This window comes from Neolamprologus multifasciatus, chromosome 15, assembly GCF_963576455.1.
Source record: "Neolamprologus multifasciatus chromosome 15, fNeoMul1.2, whole genome shotgun sequence".
Taxonomy (NCBI): Eukaryota; Metazoa; Chordata; class Actinopteri; order Cichliformes; family Cichlidae; genus Neolamprologus; species Neolamprologus multifasciatus.
The window spans coordinates 40,683,428-40,700,265 of NC_140453.1; the positions used below are offsets into that span (position 1 = coordinate 40,683,428).

A 16,838-nucleotide genomic window follows, 5' to 3' on the forward strand; every position below is an offset into this window, starting at 1 on the left:
AATATGAGGGACTGACGGTGATATTCACTGCTTTTGAGGTGTCCACGATGAACCTGTTAAAATCAGTACAACAAAGTGTAAGACATGACATTTCATGTTCGCACTAGGTGGCGCTCTGCATAGTCCTGACAATGGGCACATCAATCTGTTCAGGGCAGGTCTGACATCATACCTGTAAAGTCTGGTACTGATCAGACTGGATTTCATGGAGTTATACTAATTTGTTTCTTCATGGCGAGACATCAAAGTTCGCCATGCTTTCGGGGTCACACCCTTTCGCGAAAAGTCACAGTTTTCACTTTAACCCAAGACCAACTCCTTAAGGCTTTCCTGGAGAAATTTGAGGCTGCAGATGTCACCCATCACAATACTGTACCCCAAAGTGTAAAACATGACATTTCCTGTTCCCACTAGGTGGCGCTGTCCTTGATGTCAAATTTGGCAGTGGAAATATGTTCAGGGCTGGAGCCTTATCATATGTGTGCTCTTTGGTCCACATCGGACAATGTATGACAGAATGAGAGGCAATAAGATTTTCATGGCGAGTCATCGAAATTCGCCGTGACATCACCCCCTCACCGTATCACGAAAACTCAAAAGCTCCGCAATTTAACATGGCCCAGGTGTGTAGTTGGCACTGTCCAAAGATGAAGTTTATACGACCAAATCCCGAGGAGGAGTTCGCGAAAGTACAAGGCATGGAAATGGTAAAATCAGAGCCAAAATGTGACATTCAATCCAAAATGGCGGACTTCCTGTTAGGTTTAGGACATTGCCATAATAGACTTTTTTGTTCGACTCTGAACGGTAGATATGTGTACCGACTTTCAAACATGTAGGTCATACCCATAATGGGGGCTCGCGTTTTTCATTTTTCTAGGTGGCGCTACTGAGGCAATTTTCCCTGGCCATGTCTGAGAACATTAAAATACGTAAATTTTCACCAGACCTGACGCGTGTGCAAAATTTCATGAGTTTTTGAGCATGTTTAGGCCCTCAAAAGGCCGATTCATTTGCCGAAATAATAATAATAATAATAATAATAATAATAATAATAATAATAAACAGAGCAGATACAATAGGGCCTTCGCACTCTCAGTGCTCGGGCCCTAATAATAATAAACAGAGCAGATACAATAGGGCCTTCGCACTTTTAGTGCTCGGGCCCTAATAATAATAATAAACAGAGCAGATACAATAGGGCCTTTGCACTGTCAGTGCTCGGGCCCTAATAATAATAATAATAATAATAATAATAATAATAAACAGAGCAGGTACAATAGGGCCTTCGCACTTTTAGTGCTCACCCTAATAATAATAAACGGAGCAGATACAATAGGGCCTTCGCACTTTTAGTGCTCGGGCCCTAATAAACGAAGCAGATACAATAGGCCCTTCGCACTCTCAGTGCTCAGGCCCTAATAGTAAACAGAGCACATACAATAGGGCCTTCGCACTTTTAGTGCTCGGGCCCTAATAATAAACGGAGCAGATACAATAGGGCCTTCGCACTCTCAGTGCTCGGGCCCTAATAATAATAAGAAACGGAGCAGATACAATAGGGCCTTCGCACTCTCAGTGCTCGGGCCCTAATAATAAAGGTGAGCAGCAGACCTGTGAGCGAGAAAACACCAAAACTGAAAGCAAAAATTAAATCAAATGACTCAAAACAAATCAAATTTGCACTGATTGATCACTTATAGTAATCACTGAAAGTGGCCACGGATGATAAACATAGTGTACTTTAAATAGCACCAATTCACAACAACAGAAAATTTGATGTGAATTCCTCAAGAAAGTGTATCTCAGAATGTTGACCCCTGCAGTATTAGACAGAAACACAGATCTAAAAATCTCTCATCAGCTAGCACTGTCAACAGTGGGGAGGAAGACCACCCTTTCAACAAGAAGAGACCAGTAGTAGTCACCTGCTGCGACTGTTTGGGATGGTGAGAGGAAAGTTAAGAGAAAAGGAGGACCATAATCCTGTTTTCCATCACAGGAACTATGATAGCTGCACCCATCCTTTACATACAGGCAGCTAAGGATAAAAAGAAGTGCTTGTGAATAGTTTGGGGTACTCTGGATGCTTACCTCTTCTGCCTCTGGCTTTGGTGATGATTTGATGGACCCTCTTGATGTGGGAGCCTGAACAAGAACAGAAATCTGCTAGAAAGTCACTCCAACAGCTTTCTCTGATGAGATCAATCAGTCAGACTTTCACACTATTTTACACAACCTGACGGACTGTTTAAAAACTGTCCACTGATCTCAAAAGGCTCCTTTGTACTGTAAAAAGCATTTGTATGATCACCAAAAGTTACTTGCTGCATTTGGGACGTGGGAAATTTAATCCAACTTCGAGCTCCATAAAACTAATTGGTAGATGTAAGATACAGTACGCGATATGTCAAAACTGGGATTGAGTGAGCAGTGTGAAGCAGGGAGTCCTTATCTAAACCTCTGTGTTTAATTTCATGGGCAGGAAAGACCAAAAGATTTTCACACTGAAAACCAATAAAATGTAAGAAAGCTGCAGAGTTTACTACACAGCTGGGGATCAAACTGTGTAGAAAGAGCAAATCCTGAACTGCACATTCAGGAGATTTTTTGACATGCAGAGGCAGATGTGGGAAACACAATGTGGAACGCCAGAGTGGTGATGTTACGCATAGGCAGAGTGGTGATTGCCTGAAAGGTAGGTTTGTACAGGAATCGAAGCATAAATAGTGCAAAGTTTTTGTTTTACCCCAGGCTACATCAAGCTGAACTGAGCAGATGAGGGCAAGAATTAAAACACAGCAACAGGAACTAGAAGCCAGGAAATTTTCAAAAAAAGAAAAAAAAAGAAAAAAAAAAAAGAATGTGTGTGGATTAAACAATTCACTTTGGAAAGTCTCCTGGAGTCCACTGAAAGCATCCAAAGGATGAAACCAAACTGCAATGTTTTCCTTAAGAGGAGTTTAGATGACTTAATCAATATATCTAACCATCATAGTGACTTTGCAAAGGAACAGAACAAGACTTCAGGACACAACATCTAAAAACAGTTTTAGAGTTGCACATGGAGATGACCTCAAATGATACGGAGAACACCGCAGTGCTACATCCCTGTGGGGCTCATTCTCATGCGCAGCATTAACGTGCTGTCAGTCACCAGAATGTGATTTTCCTAAGTGTCCTGATAAGCTGATGAAGAGATGAGAGTTTGAATTACATCATATTTACTCCTCCTGATTGGTCCGTGTGAACAGAAAACAAACCAGGACTAAAACATAGTACTGCATAATTTCTTTTTCATTAGTCCAAATCAAATTGAGTTCAGGTTAAAAAAAACGGAATAAATTTATTGACGTTTGGTTTTAATTTATACGCACAGTACATCCACTGTGACTGGTTAATGGATGAGGGGAATGGAAAGATGCTTTTACAGTAGTATATAAACACATGGGGAAGTTCAGCAAAAGGACTGAGTGCATCATGGGAAGTCCCCCAGCAGTCTAAGCCAATAGCAGCATTACTAAGGGATAGCTAAGTGTTAACTGCTCCAGCATGAAGAGAATGAAGTAAGCCTCTAAGGATCACTCTGGATGTTTCTAAATTTTGCACCACTGCAAATATAAAGAACATATCCTTGTATCTTGTTTACTCTCATATTTTGCACCATGAACACCACCCACCACACCCTCCTGAGTCTCACGAGTCCCTCGGTTAACTTAAAGAACCTATAACAGATGATCTAGTAACGAATGACTGGGAATGTTGACTGTAGACCATAATGAGTTCATTCTGTTCTTTTTCCAATCCCACCTCTTTCTCTGCTTCAGAAATCATGACGACGAAGTTGTCAGGGAAGACGCCTTCTTTGCTTCCGACTTCGCCTCGCCACCAGCCCGGCTCTCCTGTGTCCTGTGACAGAGGCAACAGAAAACAATGAGTGAAGGGTAGCATGACATCACACGTATGTCCAATAACGCTGTTGTTTTTTCTTTATTTAAAACTAATGTAATTTTCTTTTTGAAAAAAAAAGTTTTTTTTTTACTTTGAAAACTACATAGCCTGAACCCTGACCCTACACTATCAGGAGTCTTGGCAATCAAGGAGTCAAAGAAAATATGTAAAACAGGACAGGGAAAAACAAAAAGACCAGCTTTAACAAAAAAAAAAAAAAAAAAAAAAAATTAAGTCCCTCTACAAATATGTCAAAACTTGTTTTCATTTGAATGCACTTTTCTCGTTTCACCACTAGATGGCGGCAGCTTCCCAAGAATTACAAGAAACCATGCGTTGCTTCCACTTTTCTCTCTTGCAATGCAGCTATAGGGCTGTTATGAACTCCCCACACATAAATAATTACATCCAGTTCTGAGAGCTAGGTTATAAGAGTGTAACTGGTTTGGTACAAGTCCATGCTACAGTATTGTTTGTGCGGTTGGTTGCAAAATAAAAGCAGTACAATGTTCATGTTGTAGATGCGTAAATAGTAAAAATGGGTGATTTCAGGCAGCATGATGATTTTATAACGTTGCTGTGAAACAATAACTTTTATGAGGTGCTGAAAACAAAAGCAAAGAACAGTTTGTTTTTTGCCAGGCGACATAACAGTATCATCATACAACAAGCAGAAATGAAATGTTATTATTGCTAAATTACAGTGATATAATGCTTTTATACAGTGTTATATGTGCCTAAGTGCTAAGCACAAGCTATTTTAGCATGTTGCTACATTGCTGCTAGGCAACATTATGACATTATGATATCAGATGACACACATTTAGCTGCTCAACTCCTGATCATGTGAGAGGAGTTGGTGCACACAGACATGTAACAGGATTGCACATTTCCTTTGTGCTAAAGTTCCCTTGTTCTTCACCTGTTCTTCTGCTTCACATGTTGGGTTGTGACACTGACGAAAAGGTATTTCATTACACAAGTTTACAGCATGAGTCACCTGGAAGCTTACCTTGCTCAGCACGTGGACAATATCGCCTTCGTTCAGGGTGAGCTCGTCCTCGTTCGTGGCTTTGTAAGCGTACGCCACCTTACAGTACTCTTTAGCTGTGGAAACCAAAACATTGGCTTCTATTATAGATTGAAGACAAAGAAAAATCACCAATACACTACTTTATTCACCTTGTCACCACATTTGTCTCTTTACTAAAAGACGAAAAATATTAAACAGCATCTATATTTCAAGAGCAACCTCGGGAATGTTTTCATGTTTCTCAGCCAGATAGTGTGATGTGAGAAGCACGGGAAGCCTACCCAGTGTTCTACATCAATTTCTCACTCAATTTCTAACTCCAAGTGAGTTACATATAAAACAAAAAAATATAAACCTATAAACAAAAGCAACATGCATTAGCTAGTAGCAAACAATTGCTATCAATTTTTATTCATATTTTATTCAAAGTGAGGTGCTAAGCAAACATCATGTTGAATACGTAAAGGCAAAAAAGGAGCACATAAAAACTTTCAATAATCTCATTTACACTTATCCAGACCAACAAATATGCTAACCCTTCACCCAAAAGGCAATCGACTTTTAATCATTCATCAATCAATCATCAATCGATCTATGACAATATCTGGGGCAGGTCTGCAGGGGCAGCAGGATGAGCAGTGACCTCCCTTTCTCCACCTGCTTCCTCCAACTTTCAGACATTAACAGGCCATCTGAGAGTTACAACCTCTGTAGTTTGTCCTAGGACCTCCTCCCTGCAGGATAACACCTCGGCCTGGAGGCATCCATCCCATCCCATCCCATCCTATCCTATCCTAGCTCACTCTTTTTTGACGTGGAGGAGTAGCAGCTCCACTCCAAGCCCCTCCTGAAAGACCAAGATCGCCGCCCATCAGGAAAGCAGAGCCTAGCCACAATTCAGAAAAAGCTCATTTCTTCTTCTTTTATCCATGACCTCAAGCCAGCACCTGTCTAACTGCTGTATATGAATGACCTGGCCAGGACAAACAGCTGAATTTGAGATTCATCACCTTTTTCCTCTCAGGTTTTGTGCAAGTCTCTTTTTACCTTTATTTCTTCAACAATGGGATTCTAATCATTCCTGCATTTATTGGACACACTCGTTAAACATTCCCAGTGCCGACAGTAAAAGAATGCTCGGCTTTAATGAGCTGTCAAACATTTTCTGTAGCACAAACAAATTCCCAGCAGCTACAGATCAGGCAAGCAGAAACCTCGAAAAGGAAGTTTAGCCCATTCTTGTGAGAACTGTTTCAGCTCAGTCACATTCTCGGGATATCAAGTGTAAACAGCTACTGAGGTCAATCCAGAGGATCTCTACAGGGTTTGGGCTCCAACTGAATCGCCTCGATTGGTGAAGGTTGTCGGTGATGTCATTCAGTGCTCTTACTTAGATATTTAGGGTCACTGTCCTGCTCACCTTTTAAGCCTATTAACCTCCTAGGACCCGAACTCTTCCACAGCATGCATTTTTAATTTCTCTTTGATATTTGGGCATATTGGGAATGTAAAATGTAAAAACAAACAAATGTAAAAACAAAGAATTACCAGATTTATTTTTTTTTTACCTTATTTTTGTTTTTAAGAAAAATAAGGGCCACATATGAGGATATTTGTTTAAAATTTTGATAGAACAGTATCAGTATAATGTCCTCGTAAGTGAACATCAGGCCCCTGTAGAGCAAAATTGAGTATTTTGGTCTAAATAACCCAAAATGTGATGTCCACATATGTGGACGCCAGGTCCTAGGAGGTTACGGATCATTCAAAATAGGAAAAAAAACAGCAGAGAGCACAGAACCTCAATGAAACTCAGTAACTTGTACTTGAATGACAGGGGGAATACCTGGTAGGATTGCTAAGTGACTAGAATGCTGAATGACCAAGCAGCTACTAGCAATACTGTTACTGTTACTTTCAAAGCAGTGTATGACAAGGCCGAGTACTATTCAATTCAATTCAATTTTATTTATATAGCGCCAAATCACAACAAAAGTCGCCTCAAGGCGCTTCATAGATACAGAGAAAAACCCAACAATCATATGACCCCTATGAGCAAGCACTTTGGCGACAGTGGGAAGGAAAAACTCCCTTTTAACAGGAAGAAACCTCCGGCAGAACCAGGCTCAGGGAGGGGCAGCCATCTGCTGCAACCGGTTGGGGTGAGAGAAGGAAGACAGGATAAAAGACATGCTGTGGAAGAGAGACAGAGATTAATAACAGATATGATTCAATGCAGAGAGGTCTATTAACACATAGTGAGTGAGAAAGGTGACGGGAAAGGAAAAACTCAATGCATCATGGGAATCCCCAGCAGCCTACGTCTATTGCAGCATAACTAAGGGAGGATTCAGGGTCACCTGGTCCAGCCCTAACTATATGCTTTAGCAAAAAGGAAAGTTTGATGCCTAATCTTAAAAGTAGAGATAGTGTCTGTCTCCCAAATCCAAACTGGAAGCTGGTTCCACAGAAGAGGGGCCTGAAAACTGAAGGCTCTCCCTCCCATTCTACTTTTAAATACTCTAGGAACAACAAGTAGTTCTGCAGAGCGAGAGCTAAGTGCTCTAATAGGGTGATATGGTACTACAAGGTCATTAAGATAAGATGGGGCCTGATTATTTAAGACCTTGTATGTGAGGAGCAGGATTTTGAATTCAATTCTGGATTTAACAGGAAGCCAATGAAGGGAAGCCAAAACAGGAGAAATATGCTCTCTCTTTCTAGTCCCTGTCAGGACTCTTCTGCAGCATTTTGGATTAGCTGAAGGCTTTTCAGCAAGTTTTTTGGACATCCTGATAATAATGAATTGCAGTAGTCCAGCCTGGAAGTAATAAATGCATGAACTAGTTTTTCAGCGTCACTCTGAGACAGGATATTTCTAATTTTAGAGCTGTTGTGCAAATGGAAGAACGCAGTCTTACATATTTGTTTAATATGTGCGTTGAAGGACATATCCTGGTCAGAAATGACTCCAAGGTTCCTCACAGCGTTACTGGAGGCCAAGGTAATGCCATCCAGAGTAAGAATCTGGTTAGATACCATATTTCTAAGATTTTCAAAGCCGAGTACAATAACCTCAGTTTTATCTAAATTAAGAATCAGAAAGTTAGGGGCCATCCAGGTCTTTATGTCTTTAAGACATTCCTGCAGTTTAACTAATTGGTGTGTGTTATCTGGCTTCATAGATAGATAGAGCTGGGTGTCATCTGCATAGCAGTGAAAATTTAAAAATCATTAAAATGTCTTCTAATGATGCTGCCTAGGGGAAGCATGTATAGTGTAAACAGAATTGGTCCTAGCACTGAACCCTGTCGAACTCCATAATTAACCTCAGTGTGTGAAGAGGACTCTCCATTTACATGTACAAATTGGAGTCTATTAGATAGATATGATACAAACCACTGCAGCACAGTACCTGTAATACCTACAGCATGTTCTAATCGCTCTAATAGGATATTATGGTCAACAGTATCGAATGCTGCACTAAGGTCTAGCAGGACAAGCACAGAGATGAGTCCACTGTCAGAGGCCATAAGAAGATCATTTGTAACCTTCACTAAAGCTGTTTCTGTGCTGTGATGAGCTCTGAAACCTGGCTGAAACTCTTCAAATAAGCCATTCCTCTGCAGATGATCTGTTAGCTGTTTGACAACTACTCTTTCAAGGATTTTTGATATGAAAGGAAGGTTGGAGATTGGCCTATAATTAGCTAAGTCTGCTGGGTCTAGAGATGGCTTTTTGAGTAAAGCTTTAACTACAGCCACCTTGAAGGCCTGTGGTACATAGCCGATTATTAGAGATAGGTTGATCATATTTAAGATCGAAGAATTAATTAATGGCAGGACTTCTTTAAGCAGTTTTGTAGGGATGGGGTCTAAAAGACACGTTGATGGTTTGGAGGAAGTAATTATTGAAGTTAACTCAGAAAGATCAATTGGAGAAAAAGAGTCTAACTTAACATCAATGGTACTAAGAGTAGCTGTAGATAATAATACATCTGTGGGATGATTATTGGTAATTTTTTCTCTAATGATAAAAATTTTATTTGTGAAGAAGTTCATGAAGTCATTACAAGTTAACGTTAAAGGGATGGTTGGCTCAAAAGAGCTCTGACTTTTTGTCAGCCTGGCTACAGTGCTGAAGAGAAACCTGGGGTTGTTCTTATTTTCTTCAATCAGTGACAAATAGTAAGATGTTCTGGCTTTGTGGAGGGCTTTCTTATAAAGCAGCAAACTATTTCTCCAGGCTAAATGATGATCCTCTAAATTTGTGACACGCCATTTCCTCTTCAGCTTACGAGTCATCTGCTTTAGGCTATGTGTTTGAGAATTATACCACGGAGTCAGGTACTTCTGATTTGAGACCTTAGTTTTCACCGGAACTACAGTATCCAGAGTCGTACGTAGTGAGCAGGTAAAATTATTAACAAGATAATCGACCTCTGTTGGAGTAGTATTCAGATAGCTGCTCTGCTCTGTGTTGGTACAGGGCATTGAAGATGATAACAGTGGGTGGATTATATTCTTAAACTACCAAGTGTAAATGTGTGAACGTTGGACAGAAAGCACTGACATGTAGAAAAAGTGCTTATGAATGTTATAGAATGTGCTTTGAGCTCTATAAAACAACATGACTATTTACCATTTAACACGTTTATTAGACACACAAATATTTTAGAAAAATGCCAAAAACGTGTTTAAAACTATAAACACTATTTTGACATTCTTGCGCAATTAACATGGTCCTTATTCACACAGTGTGACCATAGAAATATTTTCATACAACCTCCTCTGGCCTTGATAACATCTGGTATTCTGGCATTGTTTTTATGCACTTTGACAGTTTCTTTTATTAGTTCCCATAGGCTAGCTGTCTGATTATCTTTGAATCCACTAAATTCGAAATCTGTTTAATAGGACTCAAGTCCAGACTTTGACCTGGTTGGCCCATCAGTTCCAGCACTCCAGATTCCTTCTTCTGGTTCTCTGCACAGCTTTGAAGCCTGCTTGGGTCATTGTCTTATTGTTATATGAACCGACAACTGATCTGATCCTTCTGTGTCTAGTACTTAAAGCTTCAGTACATTTAATCAAACAGAATATTCAAACAAAAAGGCTTACTTTCTGTCCAAGAATGCAAGCAAATAACTAATTTGACATTTGAATCAAAAAATAATCATGTGCTTCATTATTTACTCTGTAAATTCATGGATAATAATAATACTTATTATTATATTTTAGCATTTAAAAAATTCAGATGAAAGCACCTGTGCATACTGGCGGATTGACCATGACAGTAGCATAAAAAGGATTTCTTACCAATACTGTTAATGTGGCCAGGTTTACTCTGGGCTTAATGATGTACACTTAAATTCATTTCACACAGTCCTTTTCGTAGAAAGTTAAGAACCCACTGCCACCGAGAAACAAACTCACCTCTACCAGATTTGTTGCAGGTTTGCTGCTTGTTAATTTTCTGAAATAATCTACAGAGGGTTACTGCATGTGGGAAATAGTTCCAACTACATCTTGTCAACAAATGCAAAGCTGCATCAGATCCACCAACATACCAGTAGCTCACAGATATGCTGAACGCTTTAACAACATCACCAGTAATGCACTAATGCTTCATTTAGGTTCATTAATATAAACACGTACAGGTGACTCTTTTTTTGCATGGTGGCAGCTAATTGGTCAGTGCTGCTCCATACTACTCCATAATCAATACCCCTTAGCAGAAAAGGGATGCATGTAGATCACACATTTTAAGGCTTGCAATTCCACTCTGTAGACAGTTTTGAACCAAGGTTTTCAGTATTTAAAATCAATAAATCTCACAACAAGATAAACAAAAAGACAAACATCACTCTCATACAGATCTATAGACTGGTGACAGAAATTACACTAATGCACCTGAAGTATGTTTGTAGTGTGTTACCTTTGGCTTTGCTGTCTCCATCCGCTTTCTGTGAATCTGTCGTGTTGGGAGGGGCGGGCTTTGCAGCAAGGGGTATTGATGGGATTGGCTAAAATGAAGCAAACCATACAGATGGGAATGATTTATCAGACATGAGTGGACAGTGTTTGGAGGCGTGTTGTCTGTTGAACAGTGTGTCTGAACTGAAATGAGTGGAATAATCCAAACAGCTTTCTTTTTTTCTTTCTTTCTTTTTTTTTTTTAAAATGACATCGGATGGACTGTGTTGCTAATTATGACGTTAGTAGTTACGGATCATAGGACGCAGCAGGAAAGAAGAATGGCAAGTGCTTCAGTCACAGGCAAGAAAAACAGAGCATGAACATAAAGAATCCTGAGAAATGTTTGAAAGCCAGCAACAATGAGGTGCTAAAAGGAATAGGTATGAATCGGTTTTTTAAGGTTTTGGGGGTTTATTTGAGTGGGGTCGGGGGGGGGGGGGGGGGGGTCCCTAAAAGGTGCAATAAGTCAAAGTCAGACAGTAGTGTATGAGGGATGATGAAGGTCACATGAAGATACCTGAAGCTGTGAAGAAGACTGTGGGAGAACATGTGAAATGTGGTGGTATGTAAGGAGTGGAGGAGAGTGGGGGAAGCTGAGCTAGTGATAAAGACAGAGTGTGAAAGCTGTTGTGAAGAAGAGAGAGAGAGGCAAAGTTTCAGAAAAACAATAAACCCTATACTAATTATTCACTGAGCTTATGCATCGAGTTGTTTATCAGGAGCCGGCTGAGATTTACTCTTTCCACATTTGAGAAAATTAGACTTAACACAAGCTGTGGCTTAAAATAGTGTCAGGTGAAGGTGAAAGTTCTGGCTTGGATTTACTGTGATGATAGCAACAAGTGTGTTCATTAAAATAAACATTAATGTAGGTATGGTCCTTCAGTGTCCACAGTAACATATTAGCCTCATGAGTGTCAGACTGAACAGAAGAGCTGGCAAGCTAACAAAAAATAATCATTAAAGATATGACTTGAATCACACATGGGGTGTCAACCAACAGAAACATACAGCACACTAAGATCATGTAATAATACTGTCCTAATATAATCCTATCATGGCCTGATGTTGTCATGATATGACACAATATTTTCGCAATGTGATACTTTTAGGATAAAATATTGTGACAACATGATACTATCACAATAGGACATGATACTATTACAGTACAATACTGTCACAATATCAAGATGTGATATTATCACAGTAATATAAGGATTTGATGTTGTTACGATATGGTTACCAGAACGAAGTCAAATAACATAAGGATAACAAAACTAAACCACTTGGATACAATGCTATCATGTCACAATAATATTATGACACACTGCCCTCAGTAATGCATGGTATTAATCAAACACTGATTCTGTGATGCTTGATACAAGGAAATCCACAATATCACGATTTCTATAACTGCAGGAAAAACGGGGAAAAAAAACGTGTGGCAGTTCGATTTATGGCGAGCAGCTTTTGCCTGATGTCTGCCATTACTATGGTGTAAATCGCACTTACATTTTCGTTCTTCTCCTCTTTGTCAGGGGTTTGCACTGAGTGCCGTTTTTTGTACGAAGCATCTTTGAAAATATCTCCGAAGCCGACTCCTTTGATCTTCTTGGGCTGGGCAATGCCTCCGTTCCCCGGAGTGGGCAATGGTGAGGTGGGTGTGCCAATGCTTTCCGCTCCATTTCCATCTGATTGAGACAGAGTTTGAGTTAACAGGGGTTCATTTTACTATTACTGTAGTACTTTATAAGACACCAGAAGAGTCTGTTTTCAGCCGCCAGTCAGTGCTGCAACTGTGATTTACTTCTTAAACAGGGTATTCCATCTCAAATCATAGTGGGGCTTCTGCTTGACCATCACAATAATAATACTTTTAAAGTGAAATTCTTAGTTACAAAGTCAAGGAAATGCTGTTTTCATTCAACTTTCATAGTGAATTAAGCACCTATGACAGTGGTACCATAAAAACAAAAATATCTGTCAATGGTTTAATCCAAAACCAGGGAAGATTAAAATCAGTCTCAGCTGAGCATGATTCATTTAGGAAGTGTTCAGATTAAAACTGGTCCTGACCTCTTCTCTGTTCTCTGGTCACAAATCTAACAATTGCATGCAGTGTAGATCAGTCATAGCTAGCTGGATAGTCATTTGTTCGGTTTCATTGCTAATGTTATCACTAGCAAAGTCATATCCCGGTAGAAATGCTAGTTTATCAGCTTGCCAAATTACTTCAGCAACTAACATGATCCATGTTACTAAATTCTGTACAATATGAAATGGTGTTGATAGTTGAGCTAAGCAGCTCTGTCAGTAATGCAAAGATTTACCTTTCACAGTGACAATCAACATAAAAGGTAGTCACCCAGCTAGCTGTGGTTTAGCTACACAACATATCTGGCTTTTATCGTTTCATTAAAAACGTGTTGACTCTGCTGTCATTGTCCTACAGTACACACACACACACACACACAAACTGACTGATAGAACTTTCCTCCAATACGCTCACTGACTGCCATCAATCTGTGGATCCTAAATTGACTTTTTTTAAAGAGCTGCTGTATCTCTCAGTCATAGAAGAACCCGGCAGAAGGCTTAAAAACATGCAGCTGTGGACTAAACAACTTAGCCTACTGGCTTGTTGAGGCTTGTTTCAGACGGACTGCATTCTAAACTGAACGGCTTCATTAACTGCACTTAATTCTACTAACAATGAAGTAATGACCTTTAAATACAGAAACAACACAGCTCAACTAACAAGCTCTAGAGTTAGAAAATAACCAGCAGTGTTCACTGTGTCTGATGAATGTTTGCTGATGCCCAGCTGTTTGGTTGGTTTCTTTACGTCCCCTTCATTCACTGCTGGGATCATTACACTTCGTTTTGTGTTTTGCTGTGTAGCAGTGTACAAAACAGTGAAAACCGAGTGATCTCCTGTTGCTTCCAACTTTCTCTGATCATTTTATTGTGGTTAAAATCATATCACACTCCTACCACCACAGCTCTGAGGTATTTGTACCATAAACACTATTGTATAAGTGGTATTTATGGTTTATTAAATGATTAGCACACTGACTAAAGACAAATTACACAAAGTTAGTAAATTCAAGACAAAACACCCTCAAACTAACTCAACATAGCTTTGCTCAAATCTGCAAAAACCCACCTTTCCAGCTTTCTTTCATGTCCTATTGCCTAACTTGCCTAAGCAAACATAAAATACCAGCATGCCAAATGTTTTTAAATTTAGCTGCACCCTTTTTTAAAATTTTTACCAGTGTGATCTGCTCTGCTGGTGTCATTGGACTCTCCGACGTCTCCCATGGGCTCCAGCTCTTTGACAAAGTTGGAGGGGAAAAGGCCTGATTTACCGTTCAAGGTGCCGCTCCACCAGCCCTCTTCTACCTGTGCACATGTCAAATAAAGCAACCAGTCCTGACTGTGTAGAGAGATTGAGAGGTTCAGTCAGAACATTCTGATGCCATGAGGGCAACAAGAAAGTTCCAAAGCAAAAGGAAAAGTGAAAAACTTTTCCCACAGCACAGCCACTGACATCTCTCACTTGCGAAAATGTGTCTGCACTGCAAAACCATAACATTCATGTAACACTACACCTATACACAAGGAAGCAGTTAGACTAAAAAGTGTCTTCAATGGGGCCTGGTTTTTCACAGTACCTCTTCAGTGATCTCTACGATGTCTCCAACTTTCAGCTCCAGCTCATCTTCGTTCTGCGGTTGATACTCAAATAGCACCTTGCACTGTCTCTTCTTAGGCTCTGAGAAGAAGAAGAAAAAAGCAGACCTGCGTTTGCTGTTTGTAAACCTGCGTGTCTGCAAAGTAAAAGTAAGCGATGCAGGAAAGCAACAAAGGCGTGGACCCAGCCAGTGGGATGGCCTTTAATGAAAAGCTTGCCCATAAGGAACTCTTCTACAAGGTGATCATACAGCATGAAGTAGCCCCGCCCTATTGATCAAGCAAAGCTGTGCAGAATATTCAAAGAATATGGATATTCACATAGGTCATTTAGTGAAATGTTTTTAATCAACCTTAGAATTCTTTTTTTTTTACTAGAAAATATCACTTCTAATAGAAAGGTGCTGCTAGTAGCATTAGCCTTTATTTAATAAACGAATGGTTTAACCAACTTACTGACAGTATGCAACATTTTAGAGTTTAAATTACCGTTTATGATTACACATTTAACTGTCTTTTAAGATGCCAAGTAATCATTGATTCAAATAGTCTAATACATTGGCCAATATTTTATATGAGACTTTCCTCATAACGGTTGTATTTGTTTGTTCTGCTTTTATTTACTTGTTTACACTCTTGCCCAACTGTCTTCTGTGTTTGTGACAACATTTATATGTTATAAATGCAGCTCAGCAAACAGCCAATATTGGCTAATAACAACCAACCATGGATAAAGAAATCAGTCAAGCTCCAAAAGAGACGTTTATATATGAATTTGTGTTCTTGGCATCACAAAAAGTATCAAAACTATAAAGCCTAAAGACTGTATATCAAAGACAATATAGCAACTGTGACCTCGCACACTGGGTTTCAATTTTTATTTTTTAAAGCTGGAGCCTTCTCCATCTTCTCCAGGCGTGACAAGGGGAGGATCATACTGAGGACTGAGAACCCAAAGGATATGGCACACTCAGCTAGTCAATCAGAAGGTGGGTCTATCCTATTCTCTACCACATTACTTTCTGACCTCGTGCTCTCCCTGCCTGCTCTGTGTAGCTCAATCTGGTTGGACAATAATAATAATATCATAAATTCAGTTAGGCCATGCATGCCATCTCCCTCTGGGTCATATGTCGTTACACTGAGTTCACTGTGGTTGCAGAGCAGGACAAGGACTACAAGCAGCACAATATAAACTCCAACAACATAAACAACCCTCTGTCACAAAAAGAATCCAAAGAATACAGATTTATTTTCTATTACAGTTTTTCAATTTATAATAAATAAGAAAAAAAAAATCAAAGAAGGAAAGTAGAAATAGATTAGCTCTACGCTTTGTTTCTATTTCATTTTAATTCACCACTCAGTAAATGAAACCTTGATGGGTCAGCTGGCACAAGCCTTTCAGCTTTACTTAAACTACTTCAAGGTTTTCAATATCAGTGTCTCAGGGCCTTTTTGAAAGAATGACCTAAACAGGTGGATGCATCGACGCAGTCTCTTCTTAATGCTCTGAAGCTGCCTTTACCTGCATGTAACATGGACACTTTGAGCTCTCCACTCAGAAGAATAGATGGATACATGCAGAAGACAAAGATCTGTATTCAGTTAAAGACCTCTGAGCGAAACGAGACACGGTGAAGATGTGGAAGCTGAAATAATAAAACGAAGCATCAACTTCTCTTAACCTGCCAGATGCTACATGAACAAGTTTTACCAGAAGTCCACGTTGTACTCATCCTGGACACCAAGCACTTTAAAGTCTCATTCCCTCCAAACATGCAAACACCAAACTCGGGCTCCTTACTCTTTGAAGCCGCAGGCACTGGTGGCTGGAAGGCACCGGTCGGGATGCCAAGAGTGCTTATTCTCTGGACCAGGCCGGCCACGTTCCCCACCTTCTCTCTCTTCTGAGGCTGCTCTTCCTTTGGCTCATCTGCTGTTTGACTGCCCTCTTTAGGGTCCTTTTTCAGTTCCTATGAATACATATACAAACACATACATACATATATACATAAATGAGTAACAATCACACACCAGGCAGCTGGTAGTAAGTGGGAAGCATTTCTTCACACCACGTTTAAGCAATAATCTAGTACTTCACTACTTACAGATCAACAAACTGAAGCCATTTTGTAGATGTCTGTTTATGAATTTTACAACAATCCACTGTTTATTAA

General features: G+C 39.8%; 1 protein-coding gene across 9 annotated transcripts in view; it reads right to left on the minus strand.

Moving 5' to 3' along the window:
- Nucleotides 1-16,838, minus strand: part of cd2ap (CD2-associated protein) — a 107,962-nt gene that overhangs the window by 43,818 nt on the left and 47,306 nt on the right. For 4 of the 9 annotated variants that reach the window (XM_085132990.1, XM_085132987.1, XM_085132986.1 and 1 more), the window contains 8 exons: nt 16,466-16,634; nt 14,640-14,740; nt 14,238-14,367; nt 12,475-12,653; nt 10,922-11,009; nt 4,964-5,058; nt 3,811-3,909; nt 2,095-2,166 (listed from right to left, as the gene is read on the minus strand). In XM_085132990.1, coding sequence (XP_084989116.1) covers nt 2,095-2,166; nt 3,811-3,909; nt 4,964-5,058; nt 10,922-11,009; nt 12,475-12,653; nt 14,238-14,367; nt 14,640-14,740; nt 16,466-16,634 — 933 coding nt within the window. The remainder of the gene's footprint in view (nt 1-2,094; nt 2,167-3,810; nt 3,910-4,963; nt 5,059-10,921; nt 11,010-12,474; nt 12,654-14,237; nt 14,368-14,639; nt 14,741-16,465; nt 16,635-16,838) is intronic. The other 5 variants (XM_085132993.1, XM_085132989.1, XM_085132988.1 and 2 more) reach the window with 2 other exon arrangements.